A 24,918-nucleotide genomic window follows, 5' to 3' on the forward strand; every position below is an offset into this window, starting at 1 on the left:
TGGTGGATTGATGACAATACGGGATTTGCACAAACATGAGAGATATAGGACAAGCGCAAAAACCCCCACTGTCCTAAAATGTAGATGCCCCCCCCCCTAGATGTGTGCTATCTAGATAAGTGCTTTGGACTGCATGGCACACGTACTAGGATCAACGCTCCCCCTACATTTTAGAGACCGACCAATCACCTAAGCAGGGTATATGAGAGGAGCATAGATAACTTAACAGGATAAGCATGCAACTCATAAGCTAGATAGTGACATAGATAATGATACTAGAAAGATAAGGTAGCATATGTCTCACACCATATGACGGGAACTTAGGTCTCACTGACACAAACCAAACAATGCAAACTGCGAGGAAAACACAAACACAGAAGATGGAAGACACAAAGACACAAGGCACAAATCCCTAAACTCTCTCCCCCTTTGGCATCGAGACACCAAAAAGGAGAGGGAGTGTTGCTACGGCTCCAGGTGATAGCAATAGAGGGATAGACACATCATATCTCAGCGGGATCATCCGCGCCACCATCGTCGGTCGGAAAGTGCTCGGCATCAGAATCGGTCCACGGGCAGTGCTGCTGAATCCACTCCTCCTCCTCAGTAAGCTGGTCCTCAGATCCACTGTTAACTGTAGCACCCAACTGACGCATGAGATCCTTGTGGCGACCTCGGGCCTTCTTCTTAGCCACATGAGTCGTGTACTGACCGTGAGACTCCATGCAGAACGGCTTCTTCATCTTGAGCTTGAGCTTCTTTGCCCAAGAGGGCTCTGCCTCAGAAGGCACGTAGTCATCATCATCATCCTCAGCCTCAGCCCTAGTTTCCTCCTCGGTCTCCATGGCAGTAGCAGACGAAGGAACTCCAGACTTAGGGGCCTGAGTGCCCCAGTTATCCTTCTTCCTCAAACACTTGATGTCGTGAGAAACCAACTCTCCAGTCTCCAGCATCACCTTGGGATAGACACGAGCCCAGGCTTTCTCAATAAGCAGCGTGATGAATGGACCATAAATCAGGCACTTGCGCTCGGAGATAGCAGATAACAGCTCAAACCACATAACACGAGAGATATCTAGGGACTCTCCGGTGTTCTGTTCCTTCTGACGCTGGCAGAAGAGAAGCATGTCCATGAGATAGGAGTGAACCATATCCAAATTCCCGATACGAGGGAAAAGAGTCTCTCTAAAGACACGCTGAAGGATATCCAGAAAGGCAGGCAACTCATAAGTTTCCTTCTTCGTCTCAGGGTTGATCCTCAAAGTGCAGTAGGGCCATAGAGCTTGCTTGTGAGTGGAGGTGGTGTTGCGGTGTGGGCGAAAGCCGATAGGAGACTCAAGTCCTTGATCTGCCACCCTAATCAACTCCATGAATGCTTTCCACTTGACGGAAAGCAACTTGCCTTGGTCATCCAAGTCAGTGTCCTATCCTCATTAGTCCCGAGATGAACCGTGGCATAGAATTGGGCCACAATATCAGCATCATAATCTTTGTTGAATTGCATGACCCCAAGAATGTTCAATTGAGTGCACATCTGAAGAGCTTCACCAAAGTATTCAGGATCCTTCTCCATATGGTCGGTGTCGGTGGAGTGCATGTTGACAAAGAGGTTCTTCTTGGCTTTGAGAACATCAAAGAAGATGGCAAACTGAAACCTGTTCCAGAATGGACGGTTGACAAAAGTGGGATCTTGGTCTGCCTCATATGGGTTGCGGCGACGCCTTGCCCAGAACTCCTTGGGTTGCATTTCTGGCACTGTTTTGCCAATGGTCTTCGGCTTGACACCAGACGTCTTCTTGAGTTGAGGTGGAGGTGGAGTACTTGAGGAACCTCCTGCAGACTCAGTTGTGCAGTAATGCTTGGACGTGGCACGATTGGGGTTGATACGCCGAGCCTGATGCTCAGGGACCTCATCACCTGGAACCACACACAAGAACACGCAAACAACCAGAAAGAATGAGCATAAGCCACAAAACACGAGCAAAAAGATCACTAAGAGGTAAGAGCATGGTGGAAACTCGTAGAGGGCGGTAGTACCACGACCTGCGAGCGGTAGTACCGCTCCAAGCGGTAGTACCGCTCCACAGAGAGCGGTAGTACCGCTCAAGAAGGGGAAACAACAGTTTCCTACTACCGTGGTCAGATCCGGCACTACCGTCCTACCAAATTAAAAAATACTCCAACCAAACATCAATCCAAACTGCTTAGAAGCTTTCTCCATCCTACTCAAGCCTAGATTTGGCCAAAAATCTAGAGATGCAACTGCTATTGCCCCTAAGATGCTAGATTGGGAATCTAGACAAGAAGAAAGAGGGAACGGGGGCAATACCGGCATCCATGGCAAGAGGACAAGGTGGGGATCATCTCCACCGAAGGAAATGGAGAGGAACGCCCCAGAGAGGGAGATCCGCCGGAGCCCTCCCGCGGCGCCGGTTGCTGGAGAGAGGAACAAAGCAAGGGGGCGTGCAAATGGGTATGGGGGAGAAGAAAACTCCCCCTGCCCCCGATATAACCCCCTGCCCGCGCCTCACAGCGGTAGTACCGCGTTGGAGGGCGGTAGTACCGCTCGGAGCGGTAGTACCGCTCGCCACCAGCGGTAGTACCGCTCAGCAACCAAATGGCCTCTAGACAAACGACTAAAGCACCAAAGAGACGAGAAAGCAAGCCCAAGAAAAAGGAAAGACCAACAAGGCAACACACGCACTAAAAACGGTCCAGAACCCACTCAATCAAAACAACCACACGAAAGCAAAGCGAGCTCTGGCCTCTCTCAAGAGAGGGCGGTGGCCGGAGCCACCTATGTTTGAGTCAATTGGTATGGCACCGCGAAGAATTATCCTTGGGTCCATGACCAAAACTCGTCTTTGACGCACAAGTACCATAAAAAATGGCTAATGTGAAAGAGTTGATCGTTTTATGCATAATGGGGGGAGGGAGAGTTCATTGAGAGAACAACACTCCCCCTATGTCCATGCCTACACCTAAACTAGACACCAAGTTGAGTGAGGTGGGGTGTGCAAGGGTTCAAGTCACATTGCTCGAATCAATGATATTTAGCTCATGCCTTAACTCGCGAAATCTTGCTTCATCCAAGGGCTTCGTGAAAATATCTGCAAGGTTATCATGAGTGTTGACATACTTGATCTCGATCTCCCCTCGCCTAATGTGATCCCGGATGAAATGATACCAAATCTCAATATGCTTCGTCTTGAAGTGTTGCACCGGGTTGAGAGAAATCTTGATGGCACTTTCGTTTTCACACCAAAGAGGCACTTTGTCACAAATGACACTGTATTCCTTTAAAGTTTGCCTCATCCATAAGAGTTGTGCACAACAACTACCGGCCGCCATATATTCCGCTTCGGTGGACGAGAGAGACACACAACTTTGCTTCTTGGAAGACCAACTCACCAAAGAGCACCCAAGAAACTGGCACCCTCCGGAAGTGGACTTCCTATCCACTTTGTCTCCCGCCCAATCGGAATCCGTAAATCCTTCAAGCTTGAAGTTTGCCCCTCTTGGGTACCATAAACCAAAGTTTGGGGTATGAGCCAAATATCGAAAGATTCGCTTGACTGCCACATAGTGACTTTCCTTTGGTGCGGCTTGAAACTGTGCACACATCCCCACACTCAACATGATATCCGGTCTAGATGCACAAAGGTAAAGAAAGGAGCCAATCATGGAGCGATATACCTTTTGATCCACCGCTTTACCATTGGGATCAATGTCAAGTTGGCACTTGGTGGGCATTGGTGTACTAGACGGCTTGACATCACTTAGCTTGAATCTTTTTAGCATGTATTGAATGTATTTGGCTTGGTTGATGAAGGTTCCTTCTCTTCTTTGTTTGATATCAAAACCAAGGAAGAACTTCAACTCTCCCATCGAAGACATCTTGAACTTGGAGGTCATGAGAGTGGCAAATTCCTCATTGAAAGCTTTGTTAGGAGAACCAAAGATAATATCATCAACATATAGTTGGCATACAAACAACTCCCCTTTGACCTTCTTAGTAAAAAGAGTGGGATCGATTAGCCCCACCTCAAATCCACGATCTTGTAACAACTCGGTAAGGTGGTCATACCGTGCACGTGGGGCTTGTTTAAGGCCATAGAGTGCCTTATCGAGTTGGTACACATGATCCGGGAAGTAGGGATCCTCGAACCCGGGGGGTTGCTTGACATAGACCAACTCATTAATAGGACCATTAAGAAAAGCACTTTTCACATCCATTTGTTGCAACTTAAAGTTGTGATGGGAAGCATAAGAAATCAACAAATGTATGGATTCAAGACGAGCAACAGGAGCAAAGGTTTCACCGTAGTCGATACCCTCGACTTGGGAGTAGCCTTGTGCTACCAATCTTGCCTTGTTGCGAACGATGTTCCCATGAGCATCTTGCTTCTTCTTGAAGATCCACTTGGTTCCAATGACGTTGTGGTCCCCCGATGGCCTTGGCACCAATCTCCACACCTTGTTGTACTCGAAGTTGTTGAGTTCGTCATGCATGGCATTGAGCCAATCCGAGTCTTCGAGCGCCTCATAGACCTTTTGGGGTTCAACACAAGAGACAAACGCGTGATGTTCACAATAGTTTGCTAATTGTCTATGAGTGCTTACCCCCTTTCTTAGGCTTCCAACCACATTTTCCATGGGATGGCCTTGGGTGGTGAGCTTGGAAGCAATCTTCGCGGCACGACGCTCTAATTCCTCCTCGGGTGTGGAAGGAGGAGGGTTAACTTGATTATCTTGAGCGCCGTCTTGAGCTTGTTCTAGATCTTGAGCTTGCTCATGATCTTGAACTTGCTCGAGGGGGAGAACTTGACCTTGGGCATCATTTAGGGGTTCACCACCATCTTGAGGTTGATCTTGCCCTTGGTCTTGTTCACGAGGTTGAGGGCCTTCACTTTGTTCTTCGGAAGCGTGTGGGTCTTGGGGAGGTGATGGCTCCACTTGAGTGGAGCATTGTCCTTCTCCTTCGGCCACAAGGGGTTCCTCAATGGGTAGAATATGACCAATACCCATTCTTCTTATGGCTTGGGGAGGAATTTCATCACCTACATCACAAGTACCACTTTGCTCCACTTGGGAGCCATTATTTTTGTCAAACTCCATGTTACACGTCTCCTCAATGAGTCCGGTGGACTTGTTGAGGACACGGTAAGCATGAGAGTTTGTAGCATAACCAACAAATATGCCCTCATGAGCTCTAGCCTCAAATTTAGACAAACGGACACCTTTCTTGAGAATGAAACACTTACAACCGAACACCCGGAAGTACTTGAGGTTGGGCTTGTTGCCGGTGAGTATCTCATAAGGAGTCTTGTTCAAGCCTTTGCGGAGATAGAGCCGATTGGATGCATGACATGCGGTGTTGATGGCTTCGGTCCAAAAGTTGTATGGAGACTTGAACTCCGCCATCATGGTCCTTGCCGCATCCATCAACGTCCGGTTCTTCCTCTCCACAACACCATTTTGTTGAGGGCTATATGGAGCAGCATATTGGTGCTTGATCCCCTCATCACTAAGAAACTCATCCAAGGTGTAGTTCTTGAACTTGGTGCCGTTGTCACTTCTGATAGTCAAGATCTTTGTATTATGTTTACGTTGATCTTCATTTGCAAAGTCGATGACGGTTTGTTGAGTCTCACTCTTCCTCTTGAAGAAGTATACCCAAGTGTATCTTGAATAGTCATCCACAATCACCAAGCAATACTTTCTTCCTCCAAGACTATCAAAAGATGGAGGCCCAAAGAGATCCATGTGAAGGAGCTCCAAGGTTCTCTTCGAGTAGATGATGGTCGTGGGAGGGTGAGCCTTCTCATGAAGCTTTCCTTCAATACAAGCACGATCTTTGGCAAAACTAACATTTGTTAGTCCACGGACATGGTCCCCCTTGAGAAGACTTTGCAAAGATCTCATATTGACGTGGGCCAAACGGTGATGCCAAAGCCATCCCACGTCAACTTTAGCCATTAGGCATGTCGCGGTCTTAGTGGGTCGCTCCGAAAAGTTAATCACATAGAGACCGTTCTCAACATGCCCAACAAAGGCTACTTTAAGAGTCTTGCTCCAAAAGAGGGCCACGGTATCAATGTCAAAGAAGGTAGCAAAACCCATGAGTGCAAGTTGACGAACGGAAAGCAAATTGTATGCAAGGGACTCAACAAGCATGACTTTCTCGATCGTTAGATCATGAGAAATGACAACCTTGCCAAGACCCAATACCTTAGAATGTGAGGAATCACCCCACTCAACATTGGTGGGCATAGATGGAATCTTTTGCACGTCCACCACCAAGTCCTTGCTTCCAGTCATATGATTTGTTGCTCCACTATCGAGCAACCATGATTCCCCACCGGAAGCAAACACCTACAAGAGATCAATGCTTGGTTTTAGGTACCCATTTAGTAATGGGTCCTTTGATGTTAGTAACAAGGGTCTTAGGAACCCAAATAGACCATTCAATGTACTCATAAGGAGAACCAACGAATTTAGCATAAACATGTCCATCACTAGCACGACACAACACATATGACGGGTTAAAGTCGCCGGCTTTGTTGGAGGGAATGCTTTTGCCCTTTTGGACGTCATCTCTCTTCCCTCTTTCTTTCTTCTCCTTAGGAGCACCCTCTCTCTCTTTCACAAAAGTTTGCTTGAGAGGAGGAGGACGTTTGGTCTTGTTGTTCTTCTTCTTCTTGCTCTTGGACTTGGGTGCAAACCTAATTCCTTCCTTGGCCACAACTTCCTTTTGATTGCTCAAAAGGTTGTTGAGGTTCTTCTCACCTTGAATGCATGTCACAAGGCCTTTCTCAAGTTGATCCTTCAATTTGGCATTCTCCTCCACAAGATGCACATGCTCACAACACGGGTTAGTAGCACAAGCATTATCAATTAATATCATGTGTGGGAATGTGGCCGTTTCCTTGGTTAGCTTAACTTGGAGTTGAGCATGAGACTCCTTGAGGTTAGCGTGAGCACCCTTCAAGACCTTGTGGGCCTTGTCAAGTATCTCAAACTCCTCTTTGAGTCTAGCATGATCAACCCCAAGTTTAGCCTTCTCGAAAGTTAACACACGAGACACAACAAGAGCATGATCAAGATCTTTCTTTAACTTAGCATGGTCATCGTTGTGTGACTCCTCAAAAGTCAGATGATGCACACGCTCTTCCTCAAGAGCATTAGAGAGATCCGATATCTCATCGGCATAGTCACGACTATGACCTTCCATCTTAGAGATGGTTTCTTCATGAGCCTCGATCATGTCATTGGCCTCACCAAGTTGTTCCAAGAGAGCAACAAAATGCTTCTTGGACTTTCCCTTGAGGTTACTCATAAAAGACTCCAATTCATTCACTTCATCATTAGACCCATCATGTTCATCAATGCAATCCTCCAAGGAGGGATTAGTAATGATGGTGGTAGTGATGTTGGGGGTTACCTTGTTTGAAGCTTTAGCCATGAGGCACTTGGCGGTGATGTTCTCGTTGGGTGAATCAAAGATAGACACCCGGGGAGTAGTAGCAATGGCAACGGATGCCATGGCCATTGCTTCTCCGCTTTCATCATCATCGTCATCCTCTTGGTATTCTTCTTGAACCACCAACCCACGAGTGGGAGTCTTCTTGGTGAAGTTGTTCTTGTTGGGGAAGGACTTGGCTTTGTCTTTTTGGATGAACTTGCCACCATTGTCTTCCCGCTTCTCGTAAGGACAATCCGCAATGAAATGGCTCACATTGCCACAGTTGAAGCAAGTTCTAACTCGTTGCTTGCCCTTGACGCCACTTGAGTTGTTCTTGTTGAAGTTGGGTCTTGTATTCTTCTTGCTCCAAAATTGTCTTGAAGCAAGAGCCATGTGCTCATGATAATCATATTTGGTGTCTTCGGGGTTGCTCTCCTCATCTTCCACTTCTTCCTCTTCTTCCATAATAACCTTGTCCTTCAATGCAAGGTTGGGCTTCTTTGCCCTTTGAGAACGGAGCACCGCATTGTCGGCGGTCTTGTCCAAGATGCTCATTGCAACGAACTCATCCAACACTTCACTTGAGGTCATGGAGTGGAAGTCCGGTCTTTGAAGGATGACGGAGGACATGGCCTTGTTGTAGGGCATCATGGCCTTGAGGAACTTGCGCTTGATCCAATTGTCATCCGTGTCCTTGCTTCGATGATCTTGGAGTGAGACCGCGAGTTTGGTCACTCTTCGAAAGAGCTCACGAGGTTCTTCATCTTCTTCCATTGCAAACTCATCGGCTTCATCTTGCACCACTTCATAGTTGGAGCGTTGAATCCTAGCACTTCCTCGATAGAGAGACACAACACATTTCCATGTGTCTTTAGCCATGGCATGAGGTCGAAGATGAGGGAGATCTTCGGGAAGGATTGCATCTTGGATGATGAAGAGAGCACTCTCATTGAATTGATTATCCACGGCTTCTCGAGGGGTGAAATTGCTTGGGTCATGAGGATAGAAACCTTCTTCAATGATTCTCCAAAGGTTAGTATTCACATGTTTTAAATGACGCTTGAAGCGATAAACCCAAGAAACAAAATCTTCATGTTTCTCATACTTAGGAGGAGGACCGGCATGATTTAAATGAGTAGAGGGAATCGGCCCTCCATAAATTGGAGGTTCCACATGGGCAAAGATGCCGGTGCCATTTCTACCACTAGTAGAAGGACTCTTTTCACTGTTGGCTTCCCCCTTGTCGGAAGTAGCATCCGTCACCTTGTTAGTGGGATCACCCACTTTCATAGGCGAGGTGGACGGTTTGAGTCCTTCGAGAAATTTAGTAAGCATGCTTTCAACCTTGGTCGTCATGGAGTCTCTCAATGTGTCTAGAGCCACATTGAGATCCTCACAAGAGACCGAGGTTCCCCCATCGGCCGTAGACGAGATAGGATTCACACCAGAGTGCTCCTCCGCACCATCTGTGGTGTCAACCATACTCTTCGGATGGCAAAGTCCTTAATAAAGAGATGATGCTCTGATACCAATTGAAAGGATCGATATGGTTGACTAGAGGGGGGGGGTGAATAGGCAACTAATAATTTTTAAGCTTTTCTTTACCAATTTAAACTTTGCAATAATATAGGTTGTCTAGATGTGCAACTATGTGAGCAACCTATATGATGCAATAACAACTAGCACATAAGCAAGCAAAGGATATAACACAAGAATGCTTGCAAAAGTAAAGGCACAAAATAACCAAGAGTGGAGCCGGTGGAGACGAGGATGTGTTACCGAAGTTCCTTCCTTTTAAGGGGAAGTACGTCTCCGTTAGAGCGGTGTGGAGGCACAATGCTCCCCAAGAAGCCACTAGGGCCACCGTATTCTCCTCACGCCCTCACACAATGCGAGATGCCGTGATTCCACTATTGGTGCCCTTGAAGGCGGCGACCGAACCTTTACAAACAAGGTTGGGGCAATCTCCACAACAATTGAAGGCTCCCAACAACACCACGAAGCTTCACCACAATGGAGTATGGCTTCGAGGTGACCTCAACCGTCTAGTGTGCTCAAGCACCCAAGAGTAACAAGATCCGCTAGGGATAAGAGAGGGAATCAAATTTCTCTTGGTGGAAGTGTAGATCGGGGCCTTCTCAACCAATCCCGAGCAAATCAACAAGTTTGATTGGCTAGGAAGAGAGATCGGGCGAAAATGGAGCTTGGAGCAACAATGGAGCTTTGGGGGAAAGAGGTAGGTCAACTTTGGGGAAGAAGACACCTATATATAGTGGGGGAACCAATCCAACCGTTACCCCACTGAACAGCCACGCACAGAGTAGTACTACCACTTGGGCAGGGCGGTACTACCGCTGAAGGGCGGCACTATCACTCCCACCCAGCGGTACTACAGTGCTGACGAGGAGGTCAGGGTCCTGGAGCCAGAGCGGTACTACCGCGGGAGTAGGAGTGGTACTACCGCTTGAAGCGGTACTACCGCCACTACTACCGCACTTAGTACCGTAAAACCCGACACGAAAAACATTGGTCTTGAGTCGAGGCAGTAGTAGCCCGGAACCACTACGGTACTACGGCCGAAGCCCACAAGCGGTACTACCGCTTGGGGAGCAGTACTACCGCTCTGGGAGCGGTACTACTGCTCTGGGAGCGGTACTACCGCTTGAGTGCTTCGGCGGTACTACCGCCGAGGACCGCGGTACTACCGCTGGGGCAGGTCAGGGCAGGCACAGGGGAAGGAAAGGCTGCTCCATCAAAGTGGAAGGAAAACATCGGGTGTGATACAGATGTGTACGTGTTGATTCCACCCTAGCCTTACCAAAGCGGATCCCCTCTTGATAGTACGGCGACTCCTACGAAACTAGTCCACCAACAGAGAAACGAAGGAGCTACACCGTCTTGAATAACACACCGAGGGGAGGTAATCATCTCGTGCCAATGGATGAATCTCTGAAAGAGCTTAACGCACACGATTAGTCCGCAAAAGCATTGTCATCAATCACCAAAACATCTTGGGGATAAATATTCCGTTACACTTTGACTCACATACAGAGAAGCAGAACACTGCATACCCACGCAAGCAGAGAATATAGTAGGTGTGCATTAATGGTGCACGACACTTCAGGAGATAGAGACAACATGAGCATCCCATGGAAACTTTTGACATAAGATGGGAGAGGGAACATTATGTCTGTTATAGGTAGTAGAGATAGAGATAGAGATAAATAGTGTGCGAGTAAGCACGTGTAACGCTGCTGGTTTTACTAAAACATGGCATCGGGCTGAGAGCAAACATGAAACTTAAGTCAATATTCCAATCATTTCAACGTGTAGTGATAAAAGAAAGTGACAATAGCATACTTGCTGGGATAAATAAAAGATAACTGAAACTCACTTTAATCACCCTTCATTATTTAACTCCGAACGATTACATTGATAATTGCTCCTAAGGAGCAATGAAACGACTAACATACTAAGATATATAAATCAAACTGTAGACCTCCTCATGCTTGGTCATTTGAAGGTGGTGGCGGTTTCTTGTCGCATGATTGGATATGCTTCTCGACCACCTTCGTCAACTGATTGATGTGGTTAGTCAAAACCTGCACCAACATGCTAGTATGCTTTTGTGCTTGCAGAATATCATAGTGGTTGCTACCCCAAACGTCTTTCCTAACCGCATTTGATCCCGTGTCACGCTGGATATCCCAGCCTGAGGGGACATGTGCACGAGGGGTGTGATGCACCTCGTGACATCGGATTAGGTTATCAAAATGGTTTGTGGATAGCAGTGATGGGAATTGAACAGGCAGATTATGCTCGTGCATCTTTAGTTTCTTACTCTTTGGTGCGGATCCCTCACCAAAATCACGATCTTGGTGCGGTTCTTCCACATCTTCTTCTAGTTGACCAAGATCATCACCGTGAACCTCCCTAGTTACTTCCTGATCTTCACGGTTGTCCTCAGCCCCATCGATGATGTTGGATGACGACATGTCAAAGAAAGTTGGAGTGTCTAGGTTGTTCGAGCGGTCTGGTTTGGGCAGCTTCGGCTCAAGGGTGTAGCATTTTATATACGTTTATAAGGAAACAATTATTACATAAATCAGATAATGAATCAACTCATTAGTAGTTTACAAGGAAAAACACCGAACATGCCATTATATATACACCTGATATTATTAACTGCCGTAATAAATACTAAGTACGCCGATAATATATGATTTGTTGCCGGATATTATATAGGAATTGAGGGTTATTTTATTTTGGATATATATTAATAAGTCTGCTGATATTAAAATCATGTTATTTCCTTCCACAGTTTTGTTATGTTTTAAATATGCCATTAAAATATAACCTGCATGCTATATATTAGGACAGATAGTTAAGATTGATATTTTTTATAGTTTGTTGCAAATGGCATCGAGTTTGTAAGACCAGTGTGTTGCTACTTCTTGCTACCATCGGTCATTAAAAAGATTGTTAACACCAGTGCAGCACGATCAAAATGTTAAGCTACCCTCTTATAAGCAGTAGCTAGGGACGTATCCAAAAGAATAATCTGGTGCATCACCTGCATGCCCGAAATTTCACAAATGGTTAGGGTCGTCTCCAAGTCCGACGCTCATTTATCTCTTGTACAACCGGCCATGTTCGGACGTGAAATGGTTGCCTAGCGGGCTTCTCAAAATTACACCGTCTGGACAGTCCATGCTACCCCTAATCCAGACCATATGTGTGAGAGGAATATGGTGGTCCACCATGTTATCTTCAACACAGTGGCCCAACACAAAAAAAAACAGCCAACGATGGGACCTCCTGTTTTTTGGTGGACCCTCATCTTCCTGCTCGGTATCCCGCCGTAGCGGGACATTGGTCGCTAGAACCCTCCCCTTTAAAACCAAACCATGCTCATATCATCTTCCTCATGAAACCCTATCTCCTTCAAGTCATATTTCCCCCATTGACCACCGAGGAGGAGTATCCCGCCAACCACCACGCTCCCTGCCTTGAACCACCCTGACCCTATTCGTGTCGATCCAACACCGCCTGTTAGGTCTATATACACCCATCTCATAGAAATGCATGTTCTACACATTTTTAAATGTTATAAATAATTCCAAAAAAATTATCGTCTATATGTCTGCAAAAATATGTGCGCGGTGCAAACTTTTATGATACAGTTGTCTTTTTTCCACACGAAAAAAAATATTTAAAACTTTTGGCGCACACATAGAATGTGAAGCTGTACATGTGCAACAATTTTCATATTTTTTAAAATTTTAAGAAGGTGTCTTTCGAAGTGCAGATGTACTTGGTTTATCCATGTATTTTCCAGTCTAGAGCTAGCAACATACAACTCAATTTGACCGTTCCCGGGGAAAAATAGACAAGCTACCAGCCACACTGAAAATCAGGCCACCAACGATGCTGTAATGACCATGCCACCTAAAGTCTCCCACAAACTACTGTTCTTTCGCCAGGCGCGGCGGAGCTAGCCACAATGTCTAGCTTTCAATGCGCATCACATATAACACAAGTATGCATACAGTCAAGGCATCAAAGAAATGTGTTGCGTTTTGAGACCAACTTAATTCATCTGTGGGTACTAATCAATAGTTAAAAAATGGCTAGAAATTATTTAGTATAGCGGATAACTGGAAGTGCAGTCTACCAGGAAGCTAATCACCAAAACATGATAAAAATCAAAACCATAGTCTTTCTATTCCTGGCAATTGATCAACCTAAACAGGAAGATATAGTTCATATACAATTATCAAATAATCTAGGCATATAGGTACAGAAGAGCCACAATACTGATCCGAGTATCTGCTTAACATCAACCAATTGCTTACAGTCCAGAATAGGCGCGAGATTGCATCTGAAATTACTTGAATAACAAACTGTAATGAATCTGAAAGTACTTGAAGATAGCAACCAAAATCTGTATTTGTATATATTCCAGTTGTCTCCCTGATCATGTGTGGGCACCAGATGAGCTTATTTGACAGCCACATCTCACATGTAATATTCAGCACTATAAAATAATGAAATGATCACTTGCCGTAATAGAATAGTTTCATTACATGTTCCACGACTTTATCAGTCCAATAATAATATCTGAATCACATAATACAGATAAATTGTTGTTGCGTTTGTAGAAAACCTATAACACAGATGATGGGGACAATATGACGGCTGAAGATTAAAATGCAGATAGTAGTTCAACTAAATGGAGTATACCTACAACTATAAAAATACCAAATAAAAAGATATATCAAATTTTTTTACAATAAATCTTGACCATGGGAAGAGTACATGATATGTCCTTACGAAACCTGCCGGCGTATTAAGACCGGAGTTCAACCTGTAAGGACTTCCTTGTAGACGATGTTCTTCATCGAAGTCAATAAGGACACGGTCGGTCTTTTTCGCTTCTTTGGATTGTCCTTTTGCTTCTTGACCTTCTCCTTCGGCTTCTCCTTCTAAATTAGTATCTTTATGTTCCTCTTTGCGGTGGCTCGAGACAAAGCAACATAGAGTTGACCATGAGAGAACACAAGATTGGGTACGTAGACACCAACAATAGGGATGGTCTGCCCTTGAGCCTTGTTAATGGTCATAGCAAAGCTAAGTCTTATAGGAAATTGCTTCCTCTTAAACTTGAATGAAAACATGTCATTTTCAGATGGGCAGAGAGGTATTCGAGGAAGGAAGACCCTCCTGCCAGCGTGTTGTCCAATCACAATTTCTGCATCAATGGTGTTCCTCTCAAAACCTCTAACAACAAGCCTAGTGCCGTTACATAGTCCGTTAGCTGGATCAATGTTTCTTAGAAGTATGACGGGGCAGTTTAGCTTTAGTTTGAGTGCATGCGGAGGAAGACCGTTGGGAGTCAATCCATTCAGAAACTCTCGAGCGTAGTAGCCATACGGGTCGTCCTCCGCACTGTCAAAACTATGGTAGATTACTTCATCACCCTGAAAACGCTCTATCATGCGGATGTTTATCTTGTCGACATTGTCGTTGGTGGTGGAAAGTATTGCGCGACATGTCATGTAATTTGAATCAGACATGTTGTCATCCAGACTCGGAAACACGTGGTCAATAAGCTTCTCCAAGTCGTCAACCTCGCCTGTAGAAGGCAGACAAATGTCTTCAGGGAGTAATATGTTGCCTTGATCATCGACATCCTCAGTTCCATTGCCAACCCTTAGCAAGTAATCTGCAAACCACGTGTCATTTTGAGCCCTCATGTTGGTGACGAGCCGAAGCTGTCGCATACCCTTCCATAGATGAGAACTTCGGAGGGTTGCATCAATTATCTGGCCCCTCAACCCCCTTCTGACCACCGGAAGCACCTGCCTAAAGTCCCCGCCAAAAACAACAGTCTTTCCTCCAAAGGGTCGATCACGTATTCCCATGATGTCACGCATGCTATTGTCCAATGCCTCGACCGCTTGTCACTTCGTCATGCTGGCCTCGTCCCATATTATCAATGAGGCCATCCTAAGCAGCTTGGCAGTCCCACTCTGTTTGGTGAAGCTACACGAGGCTCCATCATCGCAACTCAATGGTATCTTAAACCTCGAGTGGGCAGTCCTGCCGCCAGGCATGATAGAAGCGGCGACGCCCGACGTCGCGGTAGCGATACCTATCTTGCCCCCACTCCTCACCTTCGCAAGCATCGCCCTGTATAGGAATGTAGCGACTCGACCCGAATGGATCAAGTCTCTGTGCTTAAGTGTCATCCCTGGATCGGTATGCTGACACACACAATACTCGAGGATTTATAATAAAGGTAAATCACATGTACAAAGTAACGTAAATACTATTACCTCAATCCAAATAGCGGAAGTAACAAGGTTGTGGATTCCCATCAACACCAACGGCAAAGTTGAGTATAGGAATCGTAACCCTAACGTATCACTTACTCGTCGTAAGATCCTGCAACATGAGACGTTGCAGCCACAAAGGGTCAGTACATTGAATGTACTGGCAAATTCACACCATAGAGCAATGATGAATAAAGGCTATCACTACATGCATATTTGGCTGGTGGAAAAGCTCTATGGTTACAGTTTTGCGTAAAGCCAATTTTTCCCTACTGCAAAGGAATATATATTATTTAACTATCATGGTGGTTGTTAAACATTGAGAATGGTTGACAGCATTGTCAATCCCAATTAAGTAACATCATAATTAAAAACCCAACAATATTAATTATAGTAACATGATGAGATTCACACGATAATCCAAGTACTAGATACTCAAAACGTCCATAACCGGGGACACGGCTAATCATGATTAGTTTATACACTCTGCAGAGGTTTGCGCACTTTTCCCCACATGACTCGATCTCCTCCGTTGGGATTCTCGCACTACATGGTGTTTGAGAAACAGATGACCGAGACATAGTCTTTCAGAAGCGCTAGCACCTTACGATGGGTAGACCGTACCAATCTACATACCCATACATCTGCTAGTCTACCGCTGTAAGAGTTCGCACGACTTAGTCAACTATGCTAGAGCCCATAATAGCATGTGGCTGCACACGGAAGTTTCTAGCATGGAAATATCTCGGTTCCCTTTGAGCCTGGGTGGCGAACCATAGAATGATCACACGGTATATCCCCGGGATCTCCTACGATAACTCTGGTATATCCCCAAGTGTCCGGGCAAGTCCACTAGTATATCCCCAAGGTGCCCCTACCAATTGACCCAGATGTGTATTAATGTTGCCACCTTAAATAAACCATTAATTAACAATCTCACATCTGTCATGGAAATTCACTCAAACCCAATCCACGTCTATGAGCATAGCATGGCATAATAAGCAAACGTAGAAGTAACTCCCAAGGGTTTGATAATAAAACAGGTAATAGGTACTACCTCAATCTACTTCCCAAAACCCACAATTTAATTCAGATCCTAATCATGCAATTGTTTGGAGGATTGAACTAATGCAATAAAACCGGGTAATAAGGGATATGATCAAAGTGTGAACTTGCCTGCAATGTCGATGAAGATGGTTCACACTCAAAACTCCTGATAGTTCTACTCGTCACTCTCCGGTCAATCTATTGCGAGCAAGCAATGGTAACCACACATAAGCAATCACTCAAAAGATCGGAAAGAACGAAGAAAACAATTCGGAAAACATCAAAATCAATCAAATAACTCTTGCAACATAAAACAATTTCTAACAGTACTAAAATTAAGTGAATTTGGCCTTATCAGAAAGTTTAGGTCAAGAGCTTCGAGTTGCAAAAAGAATCACTCAAATCGGAGTTATAAAACTCAAGTTACGATCAAACGAAGCTCAAATACAAATCTGATTGAAATTCAAATTTTAAACTTTCAAAAACATGTTTAAGTTGTTTTAATGGATAGAGGGGATCATAACGAAGAAGTGGGCGTTGGTTTCGTTGGATTTGGATAAACGAGCAAGAAGTGTAGTCGTTTGAAGATCAGGGACTAATCTGTAAATAAAATATTCACATACGGGTCCCTGGCCGAAATAAAAAAGAAAAGACTAAATAGTGAACGTTCGCTGCCGAACGCTAACTAATGAAAACCATTCGCTAAAAAGATCTAAACGAAAAACGTTCATTATCTAAGAAAACCTAAAAAATAATATTAAACCGATCTGGAAGAAAACCGACCTATATATAGAAAAACCGGCGGGTTTTCTCGGTTTATACCGGATTGGTGAGATGAACCGGCGGCGACGGCGACTTTCTCCGGCGAGGCGGGGCAGTGGCGACGGCGAGCTCCGGCGTGGCGTGGCTTCGCGACGAGGGGCGAGGGCGGCGAGGTGGCGGAGGTGGCGCGGGCGAAGTGCGGCGACGACGGTGGTGCAGAGCAGCGGTGGCGGCGGCGGTGGACAATGGTGGCGGCGGTTGCGGGCTCCGGCGAGATGCGGGAGGAGGCGGCGGCGCGAGCAAAGAGAGAGGGCGGCGGGGCCGGCGCATTTATAGGAGGCGGGGCCTCGGATGCGTGGAGGAGGGGGCAAGGCGAGGCGGCGCGAGGAGTCCGAGGCGAGGACGACGGCCATGTCGGCGCGGCGGCGTGCGGCGGGCGGAGTCCCGCCCGGGAGGACGGGGCGCGTGGGCGTCGGGCTGGGCCTTGGCCTGGCCGGTTGGCTGGGCCGGCCCAGTTCGGCGGAAAGGTTTTTTTTTGTTTTTTTTAAAACATTTTCCAAACGAATAAAATAAACAAATACTTATAAAATAAAAATACAACCTAGGCATATGATATATCAAAATTTTCAGAAAAAGATTTCCTACATCATGAACATTTTTGTAATACCAAATAAAATCCACAAAATTCAAATAAAGCAAAGCGTGCTTCTGCTCTAGTAAAATCCAGTAAAAAATCATTTTAAAAAATACCAAAATTAATTCAAATTTATTTCTCTTCAATTTTCTGATGTAGGGAATCATGTTACCCTATTTTCCATATTTTTTTATTTTTGGAGAAAAAAATAATTTGAGTAAAACTGAAATAACTCCAAATTGAACATAATTTCAAAAAAGGATTTTAAATTTGATCCTTTTAAACTCCCAACTCATATTTCATATGTTTTGAAAAAGTCATTTTATCTTCTCTCATGAAAATCATTGAGTTGCATGAAGTTTATGGATTGGAAATATTTCCAAGTGAAATTCAAATATTTTCAAATACCCTTTCATTTAATTAAATGGAAGAAGTCATATCATCTTCGCTCAAGGGTTTTGTATTTGAAAAGAATTTGAATTCATGAAGATCAGAAAAGAAAATGAAAGTTTGGGAAAGTCCTTTTATTCCCTCTCATTTAACTTTCAAAAAGTTTCGAATTCACTCACTTTCAGTCAATCAATCAAACAATCAATCAAAACTATCTATTTGTTTATAACATTCCAAAATTTAGAATTTTGGGATGTTACAAACCTACCACCCTTAAAATGAATCTCGTCCTCGAGATTCGGAGAGGCTAGCAAGAAATAGGTTAGGGTAGGGGTCTTCTCAAAATCCATCGATCATCTTCGGGGGTCTGGGGTGCTACCACCCTTAAAAGCATGGTTACGGTCCCATCAATACTCGTATGCTCCATCCTTATTCTTGACGGGGCCGGTCTTCTCAAATTCTCGGGAAAATTCCTTCTCTGGGCTCTTCCGGTAGTGGCATAACCTTTACCGCAATTCTTCTGTCCTTTAATCTTGGTAAGGTTATTCCGAGACTGGGTCTTCTTAGCTGACGGGTCTGGCGCCAATACTAAACAGCTATCGATATCTCATGGTGGTAAACCATTTATGGTTTCTCCTGCAGGAAATGGGTCTGGGCTGAACCTCACCGTATGACCTACGATTGGCGACAACTGCCTTGTACAAGGGAAAAATACTTAGACCATTCTAAGGTTTAAACAAGGTTTTGATCGTCGTCTCTCTACTATAGGTAAGTCACTCAGATTTACCATCCCGTATAGCAAGGCGAATAATAAGAGTAAGTCGGTATGGTTATCAATCCATCCCGCACCCAAATCATTACCGTGTATATGGTTTAGCAGATCTCGCATTCTAACACTCGGTCATCCTCACAAGCATTGCAGAATTTCTCTTGTCAACGAACCAAGTTCGGGTAAATCCATTGATTCTGCAAGCCAAACAAACATCTACCGTTTCCTTCAAAACTCTCAGGTTGCGTTGCTCCTATAAAATCGTTGGTTGATAAAGGCATATCCTCTTCTTCCAGGGTTTCTCCTTCAGCAAGAGTGTGCTTGCTTCTTGGCAGGTCCTGGGGCCTGTGGGTTATGGCCCATCTCATCACTTGTATACCTTGAACTCATCATCGAGCAGCTGATCATTATTCCAACATTCAACTTCCATCTTCCTAGCATACTCAAAATCCATCCAATTGTAATGTCTTTCTTCCTTCTATTTGTACCAAACTAAGACGTGATTACTCAGACTCATCATGGAATTTCCATTGATCCATATTTCCAACATCATATCTCCTTTATATCCAATAGTAATTCATCTCTTCATCCTCGTGGGATATCCCACATACTGAGATAAAACTTATACTTATGAAGTCCATACTCCGCTTCGTGGAACATCATTATCCTTTCCAGGGTCAAGCGTCCTTACATGGGAATATTGGCCATCTCTGCATGGCACTTCTTCAACTGGGAAACGTGAAACACATCATGAACTTCTGACAGTCCTTCGGGTGACTCCAACTTGTTCGCCACTTCTCCCATACGCTCCAAAACTCGGTATGGTCCTACAAATCTCGGGGCTAACTTTCCCTTAACTCCAAATAGTTTAACTCCTCGCAGAGGGGACACACGAAGACATGCTCTGTCTCAAATTTCATAGACTACCTCCTTGCGTTTTTGAGTCTGCATAACTCTTCCGCCTCAGAAGACATAAAGTATCTAGTACCTTGATAAGTTGTCATGTACAAGGCAAGATCATACTCAGGTGCACCCCGTTCATGGCAGGCACACTCCACTACATCCTTGTGATTTTCAGCAATGAAATCTGACTGTGTCACAGGTCCTTTGCTCCAGCATCTTGCCCTCAACATGAATACCATCCATATCCTTGCCTGCTACACTGATGTATTGCTCAGGCTCATTCATTTGATCTTCCAAAGCAGTTGCAGTAGCATCACGTGATGTACCCCATTTATCCATGATGACTTCACCTTCTACATAGCCATGTTATCGACATCAATAGCATCTCCATCGATGATGATGATGCAGCGGTCACCACTGACATCAAAATTCAGAATTCAAGGATAGACAAGCGGAGAGAGGAAGGGGAGATAGCCGGAGAAACAGGCACGATGGTGGGGCGTGGTCGCAGACGCCGGTCTTCGTCGCCTAACGGGAGATGTGATTGTGAGATTTCCGCCACCTCAGCGAGCTTCTCCTCCTGTACCTTCACGCTCGGAGGCCCAGCGACCGGCGTTCTCCCGGCTCTTGTAGCCCTCTTTGTTGAGAGGGACGCGAAGCGGCAGCGCGATTGTATGGGGCGGCGGCGCGGAGAAGCAAGACGACCACGACCGGCTGCAATCGAGGTAGAGGCCTCCTGGTCGTCGCCGTTCATTGGCCTGCGATGATGCCGAAGAGGAGCACCGAGGAGGTAAGGAGTACTTGTAGCCGACGGAGTAAGGAGAGTGAGGCGAGCTCCACCAACGACGGCGACGCGGGGAGGAGCACCACTGTAGTTGAAGGGGACACACGACAGGGAATGACGTGGTCGTGACCACCGACGGTGATCTGCGGGACGAGATGAGGCACCCACCTCTGTCGGGCTGCTCTGCTCCACCGACATGGAGGCTCTACGGTGGCTCCCACAGCCGGATATGGCCACAACGAACACCGGACCGTTAACGCTTGGCCCTCTTTCCATCAGATCGGGCTGGGGGAGGGAGCTCCTTGCCTTGCGGGGCGAGCGCGTGGCGACCGGTGCAGGCGAGGCGAGAGGGCGCCGGCGTGAAGGGGAGGCGGCGGGCGGGGCGAGGTGGGGATGGGTGGCGCAGGGGACGGCAGGTATGGGCGGCGGGGATGGGTGCGCTGCGCAGGGATCGGCAGGTGCGGCGGCGGCTGCGAGTGGAGACGGGAGACGAGGTAGGGCTAGCGAGGGAAGGGATCATACCTGGCCAAACGGGCCAGGCCGGCACGGCACGGCCCGGCCCATCGTAATCGTGCCTGGCCCGGCACGGCCCGCCAGGGCACGATTACTATACGGGTCGTGACGTGCCGGCCCGCGTGCTGCGCCCCCAGGCCCAGGCACGACCCAGTTAGTAAACGGGCCGGCACGTTGGCCCGTTTAGCACGGTGGGCCGCATATTTCCAGCCTATTATTTGCCGCACTGAGCGTTTTTTAGCCTATTTTTATATATTGGGCCATATATAGATGTATAAAAAAAATAAAAAAAACGTAATCGGGCTGTGGCGTGCCAGCCGGCGTGCCCAGCCTCCAGGCCCAGGCACGGCCCAGGGCGTGCCGCGTGCCGGGCCCGGCCCGTTTAGACCGTGCCGTGCCTGGCCCAAGGCGGGCCGTGCTGCGCGTGCTCACGGGCCGGCCCGAAAAAAACGGCCCATTTGGCCAGCTATAGAAGGGATCGATGGTAGGGTTTTTTTTGGCATGATTTTTTTTCGCGGGAGGGTTGTGACCTAACGTAGGTGGGACGATAGACGAAAAAAACCCAGCGATTTGACGGAGGTGGGAGGGTAGACGAAATAAAACCAGCGAAAAATAACAGGCGGACTATTCACTAACTGCTGAGTAGAGATATAGCAAAAATAACGAATTGAGCTTTCTTGCGACTCACGGAAGGGCCAAAACCGAGCGGGAAATCACCCGCTTCCGGAATCCCCTGCCAGCTGTATTAAATGTAAAAGCCGAGTTGTAGTTATCCCCGTCCCCATATCTGCCACACACCTAACCACAGAGAACCGGAGCCCTGTCACGCTCATCCTCTGCTCTCCCGGGTCGGCGTCAGACAGGATGAACGTGCAGGTACAGTTCGCCTCTTCGGATCGCCATCTCTGTTCCGATTGTGTCGACCTGCCATCTATGTTCAGGAATTCCCTATGTTCATGCGCTTGACCCCTCATGGTTGCTTGATTCAATAATTGTGTGGATTAGTTATTTCCGTATCCTGATCATGCTGCTGTCATATGCTGATCTTAACGCCTTGGCATCTTCAGTTGAACGGCGTCGAACACCATCGGTTCGACACGCTCGTTTTGCTGCAAGACTCGGTGGCGGCCAAGTTGGCCGCGAGAAAGTGGTTGGATGGCAACGAGGCCGTTGCCATCCACCTCAACTACCAGCACTTCGTCGACATTGGGTTCGAGGACGCCCTGATCAACGAAGACATGGCTTTCAGACTCATTCCGGAAGCGGCGTATGTTCAGATGAGGACAAATGCTGCAGCTCTGGACGACTGTTGGCCGAACTACAAGGTACACTTCGTTCTCTGCTGCAAACAGATGAAGTATTCTCGAGAATTTGTCCAATTCTTCCTGATCTGGTTCAATGTTTCGACAGTCCCCGAACCTGCGAGACGGACAGAATCCCAGGACGCGTGAGTGGGTGATGGGTAACATGAAGGCGCACGGGCGGCGGATCGTCGACAGGGATAGGGCCCTCCTGTTGAGGTTCGAGATAAAGGGGGATCTTCGTTGCCGACGCCGCATCATCTTCAAGCCCGAGGTGCGCGAGGCGCTCGGTGCCGAGCCTCTGGTGCTATTGCAGTACAAGAGGTGGCCATGTGCCCTCGGGTGTACCGCCTTGAGCTATTGCTGGTGGTGGAGGCGATCGAGGCTGCGGAGGCGGCAGCGGCGGCGGCAGCAGCGGCGGCGGCCGCGGGGGCGGGAGGCGGTGGCGAGCCGGGAGAGGGAGCCCCGGCAGGCGGCGACGCGGCGGAGCCAGCGGCGGGGGCTGGTGGCGACGCGGCCGAGGGAGCCGCAGCTGGCGTCGACGGGGTGCAGTGATCGCTCTGCCGAGGTATACATGATTACTTTTGCGTCCATAAACGAAAGCTTCTAGTATGTGAATTCTGGATCTTATATGGTCTGTTCTGTGCCAATATGCTGGGTGGTTAACTTAGATGTGAATTCCTTATTATACTCTCAATTCCCAAGTCATTTTTCTATTGTCGTAGATTCAAAGCTTGTCCAGCTGCTCAAAAGGTCCCAGATTCATTGTAGAACTGGACGTAGTCGAGCTTCTGGCAGTCGAGATTGTCCAATTTCTTGTGTAGAAGAACTTTAGCCCCTACTCTAACTGAACCATTTGGAATCTATCTGGTTTGTAGTTAATGAATATATATGGCTCATTAGGTGGTCACTGAAACTAGAATAGCCCTGAACGTATTTTACCAGCTTCTTTCATACAAAACACTTGCCTATTTATGAGCGACCATCAGGAACTTAACGCATCCAACTTGCTGTCGTATCTTGGAAGCTTCTGTTCCTGGTCAATTATGTGCTGAAATTGCTTTACAGCTGACAGTTTTGTGTCTGATCGATTGGCAATCCGGTGGTGTGCTGCACTTTATCTTATGAAATGGATGGTTAGATATGTAGTGTCGTGCAAATACCGTGTGAGAAGTGGCATGTGCATAGCAGTTCTTATTTTGTGCAGTCAATTTATTTGCATAGGAATAGCATCAAAGTAATCATTTACTAGTTGCAACCCAATTTAAGAGGAAAAATAATGGGTTACATGGTCGAATTTGAACAGAACAATCATAGTGAGGCAAATATTTGCATCTAGCATGCGGCAGGGACCCTCATCATGAGTTTTTGATATTGTGCTTGCGACATTTGCTCAAGACATTGCATCACATTGATTACAGTGAGGCAAGTATTGTCATCTAGCATGCTGCAGGGACACTCATCATGGGTTTCTGACATGTAAATAGTTGATTCTTGCGACATTTGCTCAAAAAATTGCATTACTTTGATTATTGTGCGGCAAGTATTTTCATCTAGCATGCTGCAGTGATCCTCATCACAAGTTTCTGATATTGTCAATAGTTGGTTTCATTTAGTTTCTTTTTTACAAATCTCTAATTCAACATGTGGTTCAGCAGAAATCTAATCACCACATACATCTGGTCTCTGTGCAGGAGTAGAAGAGAAAATACATGGTGAATGAGGCTATTGGGAATCTGACTTAAACTTGCTCGGACAACTACATATTGGAGGCATCGGGGGCTGCTTCAGCAACAGTGAAGCGTCTTGCATTAATACTAAATAGGACCAGAATAGGTCTCCTGCCACATCTGAATACGGAATCCAGTAGAGTTGATGGAAACTACTTATCTTTTCCACAACATGAATGACTTTGTTATTTCTTTTGCTGTTGGTCCATAGTTAGTGCAAGAAAATTGAGATGGTGGTTAGAATGTTACTGCAACTATGTTTTGGTGCTATTTCAAGTGGAAAACCAGAAATGAATTGGCCTCGGTGCTGTTTCAAGTGTAGTGTATTTCATATTGATTAATTGGCCTCGGTGATGATTCAGAATTTCAGAAAGAAAACATGATGATTCAGCATCATTTAATCAATATGAAATACTACACTACACAACTAAGCTCTTGCACTAGGAAATTCGAGTGAAGTGCAAGAATTTTTGTTACTGTATCCCTTTGATAAGAAAGTGTAGTCGTCGACATAATTACATAATCATAAATAAAGGTCACTAAAGAAAATTGAAAAGGTTTGTCGAGCCCTTGTTAGAAGGGGACCTTCAGAGTGGGAGACTAACGTGATAACCAATTACACCACTAGACCTCTTCTTCAGACTTCTAACCTAAACCTTTCTAACTAATGACGCCAATCTCGCTAAACACGAGCACACATACAATCAGATGAAACAAAATAGAGACGTGGGGAGTGCAATGCGACTGAGATGTATATAGAAGGTAGACACAGAACAAGTGAAGGA

At 46.2% G+C, this 24,918-nt stretch overlaps 1 protein-coding gene across 1 annotated transcript; it reads left to right on the plus strand.

The window, feature by feature from the left end:
• The first annotated feature begins 21,859 nt into the window (after positions 1–21,859).
• On the plus strand, positions 21,860–24,482 carry LOC123090771 (uncharacterized). The gene is made up of 4 exons (XM_044512110.1): positions 21,860–21,978; positions 22,170–22,427; positions 22,513–22,971; positions 24,098–24,482. The coding sequence occupies exons 1-4, from the start codon at positions 21,967–21,969 to the stop codon at positions 24,101–24,103; spliced, it is 735 nt and encodes a 244-aa protein (XP_044368045.1). The 5' UTR covers positions 21,860–21,966; the 3' UTR covers positions 24,104–24,482.
• Positions 24,483–24,918: the final 436 nt, after the last annotated feature.

The sequence above is a fragment of the Triticum aestivum genome, chromosome 1B, assembly GCF_018294505.1.
Source record: "Triticum aestivum cultivar Chinese Spring chromosome 1B, IWGSC CS RefSeq v2.1, whole genome shotgun sequence".
NCBI classification, from domain to species: domain Eukaryota; kingdom Viridiplantae; phylum Streptophyta; class Magnoliopsida; order Poales; family Poaceae; genus Triticum; species Triticum aestivum.

Bases quoted from the DNA above. Each gene is read 5' to 3' on its own strand.
- LOC123090771 (XM_044512110.1), top strand. The intron at 22,428-22,512 runs GTACACTTCGTT...ATGTTTCGACAG, and splicing joins ACTGTTGGCCGAACTACAAG to TCCCCGAACCTGCGAGACGG.